Source organism: Anarrhichthys ocellatus, unplaced genomic scaffold, assembly GCF_004355925.1.
Source record: "Anarrhichthys ocellatus isolate YVR2014 unplaced genomic scaffold, GSC_Weel_1.0 scaffold16, whole genome shotgun sequence".
Lineage (NCBI taxonomy): Eukaryota > Metazoa > Chordata > Actinopteri > Perciformes > Anarhichadidae > Anarrhichthys > Anarrhichthys ocellatus.
In genome coordinates this window covers 3286529-3296387 of record NW_022280046.1, presented here as the reverse complement: position 1 = coordinate 3296387, position 9859 = coordinate 3286529, and the positions used below count along the sequence as shown (strand labels likewise).

The 9859-nt window shown below is 41.5% G+C and overlaps 1 protein-coding gene across 1 annotated transcript in view; it reads right to left on the bottom strand.

The window, feature by feature from the left end:
• Positions 1-8247, bottom strand: part of LOC116387961 (low-density lipoprotein receptor-related protein 2-like) — a 22094-nt gene extending 13847 nt beyond the window's left edge. Inside the window, exons 1-16 of the mRNA XM_031855445.1 lie at positions 8179-8247; positions 7386-7508; positions 6724-6969; positions 5931-6044; positions 5700-5819; positions 5382-5507; positions 4542-4745; positions 3710-3878; positions 3296-3464; positions 2718-2940; positions 2445-2564; positions 2019-2237; positions 1376-1684; positions 903-1121; positions 322-468; positions 11-172 (exon numbers count right to left, since the gene is read on the bottom strand). Of these exons, the coding sequence (XP_031711305.1) occupies positions 11-172; positions 322-468; positions 903-1121; positions 1376-1684; positions 2019-2237; positions 2445-2564; positions 2718-2940; positions 3296-3464; positions 3710-3878; positions 4542-4745; positions 5382-5507; positions 5700-5819; positions 5931-6044; positions 6724-6969; positions 7386-7508; positions 8179-8236 (2728 nt within the window). The 5' untranslated portion in view covers positions 8237-8247. The remainder of the gene's footprint in view (positions 1-10; positions 173-321; positions 469-902; positions 1122-1375; positions 1685-2018; positions 2238-2444; positions 2565-2717; positions 2941-3295; positions 3465-3709; positions 3879-4541; positions 4746-5381; positions 5508-5699; positions 5820-5930; positions 6045-6723; positions 6970-7385; positions 7509-8178) is intronic.
• Positions 8248-9859: the final 1612 nt, after the last annotated feature.

The window sequence follows — 9859 nt, the reverse complement described above, 5'->3', positions numbered from 1 at the left end:
CCGTCATCACATGGCTTTGAGCCCAAGCGGCACTTCAGGACGTTTGCCCGAGCTGCACGAGGAGCTAAGGTTGGACAGTCGACCTCGTCTGAGCCATCACGACAATGAGAACGACCGTCACAAACGAGATTCCTGGAGATACAGCTCCCACCGTCCTTGCACTTGAAATCGTCTAAGATTGGAAATTGTGGCAGAGAAGAAACCATCAGTCTTAAAAGCTGGGAGACTCAAGTTATCAGTCGAGACAGTGGTGAATACGTTTACTTCTCACATGGCTTTAGAGGCGCCCACAAAAATGCACAAGCGATACAGAGACTTTACCTTTAGAAGGACATGAGGTTACACAAAAATCCTCATCGTCTCCGTCGGGGCAGTCCTTTTTCCCATCACACAGCTGGGCCTGCGAGAGGCAGACTGACGTGTGTCGGCACAGCACAGAGGGTTCATTGCAGACTGGAGTATTGGGCACTATGGAGAGGAAAGGAATTGAGCAAATTAAGAAGTATGCGAGTATAAATGTGTTTTTCATATAACTGTTCTCTACCACAAATTTCTATGTCCGTGTGCTTTGAAAAACTGTTGCCGTCCTCGATGAGTGCCAATTCTGTTTTTACTTTGTTCATGCAAATGCCGTGTGCCACTTAAGGATTATTATCAGAATAGAAAAGTCTCATAAAAAGTTTGTCTTCTTCAATATATTCCTGCTGTGTGATTCCTGCATGATGACCGCAACACATTGACACAAAGACTAAGCAGCAAAAAAAGAAAAACTTCAACAGAAAATCCAAGAAAAGAAAATACTCAAACCTGATTCAGGTAAAAATAACAGTGTAGAATGAATAAAAAGCATGCAGCGGTATCCATACGTTTATTCCCTCTGTGACAGATTGACTTGGTCTGACCTGTGCTGACGTCCGCGAGTGCAGCGATTACGCCAAACACACGACCTCTCACTGTCATGTCTCGGACAAGGCTCCCATCGCGCCGGTCCCACAGAGTCATGACATCATCAGAGAGGGACAGTAGGAAGGGCTCTAGAGCAGCCACGATTGAGCCCGAAATGTTCCATCTCCGGCCGGCTCGGTGGCTTCTTTCCTCCAGCAAACTCATCGTTGTCAAACCTGAAAAAAAAAAAAAGAAAAAAAAAAAAAAATGTGTGAGACCCAAAACTCATTCAACAGGCCTTTACTGTGGAAATATACCATCCGACATCACCAGATTTAAAGTTCTTGACTGTTTGAGCCAAAGTAACAGTTTTGATAAACTGCCTAACCTTAGTAGTGACTCAAAGCATTGTTTATTACTGCACCGTAACTGGAGAGGCCTTTCGGCAACAACATTTTAGCGCTCTGATCTACGGAAGTCACCGACTGACCTGCCCCTTTTGAGTTCCAGAGCAGACTATTAGCCCTGAGGTCGAAGGCGACATTCCCCCCGACTCCTCCTGCTAAGCGCACTAGCTCTTTGGCTTTGCCTCCCATCATGCTCATGGTGAAGACTCTGTCTTCCTCCAGCCAGAGGATGACCCCCCTCAGCCAGTCCAGATGCAGGTCTCGGATCTTGTTCGCCGTGTGGTACAACTGACGTGGGTATCCACCGTCGGCCGTGGTGGTGCCGATGCCGTTATGGTCACATGACACCCAATAAAGGTTGCCCTTCCTCTGGTCTATTTTGATCAGACAAACTAAAGAGGGAAACAAAGAAGTGGAGTAAATAGAAAGTGTGCAGAAGGATGTAATAAGACCAAGCAGCCAGTCGGTTGACGGCATGTACTGACCATCATGTACAGCTGAAACTAACAATTGATTCTACCAACCATTAATCCATCCATTCATTTTTTTATTAATTCATTAATCATGTAATCTAATAATTTGTGTTGGAACAAGGACATGCGAGGCATTTTGTTTCGTAAACTATTTGCTTAATCCATTTGCCATTTTCTGTCAAGTCATAATACGGTGAATATTGCTCTCAGTTACCCATCTCCGTACAAGCCAAGGAAAACTGAAAGCATTAACCTGGCAGAGGTGTTGGGACCACTTCAGTCTTGACGTGGGTTAGACTGGTGCGTTGGATGTGGCCAGTTTCGTTAGCCCAGTACAGCCACTCTCTGTACCAGTCCAGATCAAACGACAGGATGCCGTCGGCAGTGGTAAACAGCTGGATTTCAGTGGACCCTCTGCCTCCAAACTCCAGCATGTTGATGGTGCTGATGGTAGCATATACAAACCTTGGATCTGTGGGACAAAAAGGACCCACACATTTTTATGATGCCCTCACGCTTAGAGTTATAAAAAGGACCAAAAAAAAGAAAAAAAAAAAAAAAAAAAAAAAAAAAAAAAAAAAAAAAAAAAAAAAGGGGGGGAGTTAATCCCATGATGGCAAGAAATATTCTGGCACGATATGATGCAATTCATGGAAAGGTAAAGTTATGGTGAACCTACATTCACACGTCCCATCCAGCATCAGCACTTTGGAGTTTGGACAAGCGCAGGTGAATCCATCAGGGCTGCCTTTAGTTAGCTGGCAGAGCTGACATCGAGTCTTTACACATGCAGAGGAACCTTTTTGAGAAACGCCACAAGACATTTTGAAATGAGTACCATTATCAGGCGTGAAAGAAACAACTATTACGACTAAGAAAGATGTATTGATACAATCTAGTATTGAAATACATTGTCTGCAGTTTATATTGAATACTTTATTAGTAGTAGTACCTTGAGGCTGCTGTAGCTCATGGTACACGGCTAATATTGGCAGAGTGCCTTTCCAGATGAATTGCTTCTGGTTTGGTTGGTTCTGGGGAACCTGCCACAGTCCTTTCTCATCCACCCAGTAGAAAGAGTTCTCAAACACAGCCAGGCCGAGAGCAGGTTTCCTGTTGAACAGTCCTGTGAAGGAGTAACCGCCTGTCCCGTCCACCTTCACCGTCTCTATGGACTGAAAAGAAAAATAAATTCATGTTCACGGTATATATGAAGAACAACAAACATGTTTACAAAATTCATCCATACTGACCAAACTTAATAGCTTAGGGTAATAAATTAACTCATGCCAACTAAGGGAAGCAATTCCTCCACCCTATATTCTATTCATTCATGACCTTAGAATTAAATGACGTAGACTGGGCCATGCCACCCAACCTTGGAACCCGTGCGTTTCCTACTATAACAAACTACTGCTGTGAAAAAAGGCCTACTATGCATCATAATTCTGTACATCTAAGACATTACATAATGCATTTAACGCATGTACACCAGCGTGTGTTTGTCTAGGTTTTCCCTCCTTAACTCACCTTCTTGAAGTCGCTGATCCAGTAGAGCCTCCTGGCAGCCACGTCAGCAGTGAGGCTGTGTGCCAACTGAGCAGTGAGCACAGTCAGAGTGCTTCTTTCCGACGCGTCCATCCACGACTTCTCTATCGTCACTCGGTCACTGTGACCAGCACTGATCCAGAACATCAAGCTGGGAGGCAGAGGGGAGAGAAGTCGAATAAGCGCGACCCAGCGTAGTGTCGCCTCTTTGGGTTCATCCAGGATGGATGGATTTTCATGCATGATGTGTGCGCAATTTTACTCAATTTTCCATGTGCCATGTAAATAAAAGCAGATTTAGCATTCACTGGGGCCAGGATGACCATTTAATAATACAATATTTCAAATGTGATCACTGTAAATCCTATGTAGCGACAGACAGAATAAGTAGCATACCTCTCCACGGGTATCAGCACCAACTCTGACGGGCTGGTGTTTTTGCTCAGCAGAGTAGTGTAACTTTTCCCATCAGCTGCCTGCATGTAGATCGACTCAGTCTTCTGATTGGTCCAGAAAAGGTTTCCATTCAACCAATCACAAGCGAGACCCTTGATTCCAGGCTTCCCTGTTAAATAAAATTTAAAAAAATATCAGAAACCAATCATCAAATTTTGGTTCAGAAATGTTGCTTTTTCTTCTGCACTTGTGGTCCAACTTTGAATGGGGATCAAATGGATTTCATGACGGGTCACAGAGTTTGGGGCTTTTGTGCAAAAGGTATCACGTCAAACATGTTAAGCTGGAGACAGATGAAACAAGTGTTTTTAAAAAAATAAAAATAAATAAAAAAAATAAATAACGTAAAGTTCTAACAAGATAAATAACTAGATAATCATCATTTTAGGTGATTCAGGACTTTAAAATAGTGTTCAAACAAAAATAAGGTGAAAAAAACATTGTCGAACTGGTGACAAGTGATCACAAGTAGACATCGCTACACTTTGGGGGGGGGGGGGGGGGCGCAAGCCAAAAATGTTGGGAACCACTCCAGTAGACTTATCAAAAAGAAAAAAAGTGCCATAACACGTCTATATTGCGTGTCAAAGCCAAGCTAAATCAGCGTGGCGACAGTCTTTCTATTTAACCTATTTCATGGTCTCTTGCTTCAGTCACTAAAAACATACACAGTATACAATACTTTAAAATAGATTGCATTGCTTCAAATTCTAATACACGACAAGCTGCAATCACAATAATATCTTTAAAAACACATCTTGGGTCAACTAACCAGTATAGACTGTCCAGCTGTCCTCTCCATTACTTTTGTAAATGCTGCCATGGTTGTCAGCCCAGAAGAACCAGCCTCGGGCAATGTCGAAAGTCAAGGCCACTGGGTCAGACACTGGAGCGTTGATAGCTTCAAACTGTCGAGTCTGCATATTCAACAGCCCGATAGAGCCCCACTGCACAATTAACAATCTGGTAGCATTACCTGGATGCATGGATAGAAATCAGGGCGGGAAAAAGGGCACCGTTAGTGTGAATACTTGAATTGGAGTAAGTTTCACTTCCTGGAAGTTCAACATAAGGGATTAGTTCTCACATCACTCCCAAGATAAAAGTAGAAAGACACTTGCAGAGCGTTAAAGTTAAAACATTCATGAGAAATATCACCAACTATATTTGAGAAGAAAAAAAACCTCATGCAATGTTTTTCAATTTCATCTTCCTTTTATTACCAAAGAAGCGCTGAAACTCTATTTTGATGCAACCTGCTCGATCGCTTGTATCAGATGTTCCGTCTTTGATCTTGTTGAACTATTCTTTGTAGCTTTTGTCATCAACTGAGCCACATCGAAGTGGCCCATTAGCACATCACTAATCTTTTGTCCAAGTGCACTTCATGATGTTTGCGGTTGGTTTTGATCTTTTCAGAGGATGAAACTAAATCCAAAGTAGGCTCGCATCATACAGTTAATCTGATCACCGGCTCCCCAACGATCACCAGCACTAGATTTGTACTTGCATGCGTCAAAATGGTCTTGCAGTACTCCTTGTGATCCCAGGCTCAAGATTAAGCCGAGTTGGTACCAAACAAGGCCGACAAGAGACAACCCCACCGCATTACCTGGAGCTAGACATACGGAGCCTCCATTCAGTTCGAAGCCCTCTCTGCAGTGGCAGTAGTAGGATCCGACAGTGTTGGAGCAGTGATGCAAACAGGGGGCAAAGGGTTGGGCACACTCATCCAAATCTGAGGGGGGAGAGTGAGTTTTTAGCTTCATACGCATGAGCTGTGCATCAAAAACAGATTTAGAAAGAGACGATGATACAGCTGCAGAAGAAAGCTTAGTCTTAAAACTGTAATCTTCTCAGTTTGATAATCAGAGAGGGGGTTTATTGTCTGCTTTACATATCGAAAGTGAATAGTGTTGGCCCTACACACCTTGGCAGACCGCTCCATTGGGTGAGAGCTTATATCCAACAGGACAGGCACACAGAGCTCCCCAGGGTGCATCGACACACACGTGGCTACAGCCGCCGTTGTTTGTAGAGCAAACACGACCTGCAGGAGGAGGCTCAGCGTCACAGAAATCCATACACCAGAAGCACAGCAGAAACATTATGCTGTCCTTGATAACCAACAGTTGTGGGAAAGTCAGCATGTTACACCTACCGCAGGTTACGGGCTCATCACTGCCATCCGAGCAGCGAGTTGTCCCATCACACCTCTCTTCAGCACTCAGACACGTCCCCTCAGGACACCAGATGCCGTGCTCGCCACACAGACCTGTAAAGGGGACAGTCTCACTGTACGTTTTCTCAAACCTGCCCTGAGTGAGGCGCCAGCTGGTTGCGTCAGACATCTTTTGACAACAACTCTGATAATGCTCTTCGCACACATTCATCCAGACAGCATGTTCAAATAACTGAACAAAAGCTGTACTGGTTTAGTGCTACATTTAAAATGGCTATTGATTGTGGAGATGTGCAAATAGTTTTGGTTTCATTAAAAATAAATATCTTAATTTGTTCCAATAGCTTTTAGTTTGGTTGAGTTTTTTGTTTTCTTCCTAAATGTGTCTGGCAAAGCAAATTAGTGCATAAAATATTTGTTGAAGACCAGGCTGGACTGAAGACATCTCAAATATTGTTTATAGCAATACCTGGAAAATATAAATCTGCATTTTATTTCTTACACTGTTTTTTAATGTTTTAGTGAATGTTCTGAATTGTTTTTAAATCTCCTTTTCTTTTGCCTTATGTTTTAATGCTTTTAATAGTTTTATGTGAAGCACTTTGAATTACCTTGTTGAAATGTGCTGTACAAATAAACTTGCCTTACAGTACATAATAGGAAGCTACAATTTCTTGTAATTTGGGTGAACTGGCCTTTTAAATGTACTTTACTCTATAGTGCCCTGCAGTCCCACAGACTGACACAGCATTCAACCCTCCATCTTTCTCACCACAGTCCTCTTCATCAGAGTTGTCCAGGCAGTCATTCAGTCCATTGCAGCGCAGGTCTTTGGGGATACAGATGGTGTTTCGACAGGTCCAGTCAGAGTCCAAACAGCCCTCTGTAGCGGCACAGTTCTCATCAGAGCCGGTGGGACACTGGTTTTGTCCATCACAGCGGGCCGACGCATCAACGCAGCCGACAGAGTCGACACAACGAAACTGACCCGGCGGACATTCAGGAGAGCCTGGAAGTGCTGGAGGGAAGAAAATCATTTAAAGCTTCCTCTTATACTGACCTTTGAATCAACACAACCAAACACACCGCTGGTAACATGACAATCTGTAACTTTTCCCAACATGGAAAACTGGAAATATGACTCGTATCACCAGTTAACTGCGGGAAACTGATTTTGCACCTGCCTTCTAATAAAACTTGCATTTCGGTTGTGATCGATTTGAAGCAGTTTGTTCACTGAAGTGTGAAATACAAATAAACCTGCAGTCATTTCTGCTGATTCTACTGCAAGCCCTATTAAATGTGGTGTAAACCATTTCAGACTCACAAGAAAACAAATAGCTATGGTGAATGAATATAAAGCAATCAAGGCCAATTTATTGTTGCCAAGTGTAAAGAACAGTTATTTTGCACAAGGACAGGAAGTATATCTACCAGTGCAATCCATTTCATCCGATCCATCCAGACAGTCTCCACCTCCATCACATCTCCAGACATCAGGAATACAGCTTCCATCATCACACTGCCACTGGCCGTGATGGCATCCCAAAATTTGACCTACACACATAAAACAAAAAAGAGAGACAGAGACCAACAGTAGGACAAAGAGGAAGGCTTAGAAAATACAACTCACTGGGGTAGTCCAAGTTACACACAGGACGAATTGTAAAAAGCCAACTTCAAACAGAATTGTTAAATAACAGTCTATTTCACCAGGACTTAATTCTAGACAAGAAAAGCCACAGACAAACACCTATGTATACTCACTGAATATTGCAGTATGAGAAAAAACAATGACATTAAAGACCAAGGAGGTCTTGTGTTAAAACTCTTCTCAAAAGGTCACCATAGGCCTCGAATGTGCAAACAGAAGGACAGGTGTGATACTCACTTGCAGCACGGTCTCTTTTAAAATCGGTTTTACCCAAACATGTTTAGTCGCAAAGCGGTCATAGAAACATGGAGAACTTTGACTTATTGAAACTTGTGCACAAATATGACTGGCTTGAATTAAAATCCCAAAAAAACAAAAAAAAAACAAAAAAAAAAAAAAAGTGACCCTGAACTCATGGGGTCCAGGAAAATACGCCATGTTGCCTCGTTCATGTTTAGATCAAGAGAAAATTGCAACACGCTCCAATTTGTTAAATGACTTACACACATTCTCGCTTGAATTAAATCACACAATTGCCTTAAAAACGTATTCATATTTAGCTTTGTTTTTTACCTGGGGAAATGCTCAGACTTGCCAAAAAAATCGTGCAAATGAACTGGCAAAAGTCCATCTCAGCCCGCGTGCCTCGTCGGAATAAAAAGTGTGACGTGAGAGGAACTGCTTTTATCAGCTGCCACTGCTGCAGGTGCGCGTGCAATCAGAGACGGATCCCTCAACTTCCGTTACCAAATATGAAAAAATTATCAAAATAAAACCTGTCGTATGGAACACTTGATGCAATTGAATGTACTATTTCATTATTCAACCCGTTTTTTTTTCTATTATATATTTATTTGTGTGTTTATTTATTCATTAGTATACGTCATTTCCAGGTTTCCCAAACACGCCTGTTTGGAAATGTGAATTCATTCATTTTAATTTATGTTATTTTATCAAGACGGCCTAGATCTGGTCACGTTTGAGTGATGCTCATCACACACCTCGGATGTAGTTATTGTTGTTTTAGAAAGTTTATGATTTAACGGGCGCGAACGCAGACAACATTGTGTTTCATTTTACAGAGCGCGAGCTACAGAACGACGCTGCTGCAAAACGGAGAGCAGACAGCAAAATGTGTGCCTCTCCTCTTTACTGCTTTACCTCACTTACTGATGTTACATCCACTTGGATAGGTTGTGCGCTTTTACGCACGGAACAAATCCCAGTAAAAACAATCAAAGCGTTGTAGTTCATTCTTTGGATGGTAAGTGTGCAGATTGACTTGAATGAGCAACTGATCACGTGAAATGTCTGACGTAATAATGTCCACTTTACTCTGCTGTCATCTATCATAGATTATTGGTGGTTTTTTTTTTAATATTTCGAGCTTTTACGCACGGATCGAAAGATTCTACTGATGTTGCATTTTCTTTCGAAAGCAAAACTAACAAAGTCTCCTACATGGTTGTCCCTCCTTCCTATACATTTAAACTTAGTTTCATGTTGTGACAATAAAGAACTTTCAAAGAACAAGACAAATTTAGTGCGAACGGCCTTTTTTGATTTCTTTCACACATCATACAAAAAGAATCAAAGCTTTGTAGTTGGCCATGAGCTCTTTCTTCTTTTTTTCTTTTGAGGTCAAGTGTGCAGTTTGAGTTGTTATTGAGCAACCATTAACTGGCGTGACTGAAGTCATTATTAGTCATTATTAATGTCCCTTTCATGCTGCCAATTATCATGGCAGATTTTAGACCCTGTTGTTGTAGTTGTCCTAAATTGTTGAATTATACAACTCAACTGAAGATATATATATATATATAAAAAGCATATATATACATACATATATATACATACATAAAGCGTTGTGGTCCATGGACCCATTACGTTTTCCATATAAAATGGGTCATTTACAGAAATAAGAAAAGATGTCATGACATTTTCTTAGTTTTTCTTATGTGATGCAATATGGTGTTTATCTATTACTGACAATTAATTACTCAGTTATTTAAAATGTTCATATATGTTCCTGTTCAGTTCCAAATTTAAACTAAATTCTATTATTGTCGTTGATATATGTATTTAGGTAAACTGTATCACCTTTAGTTGAACACATATATTGTCTGAATAGCGTCTTTGTAACATATTTAAGGCTATTGTATTGATTTATATCCAATTAAAACTAAAGACTGCACATGGACTTGGGCAATGATCTCGTAGGTTATAGTAAGTTTCTGTGTACCCATCAAAAAGA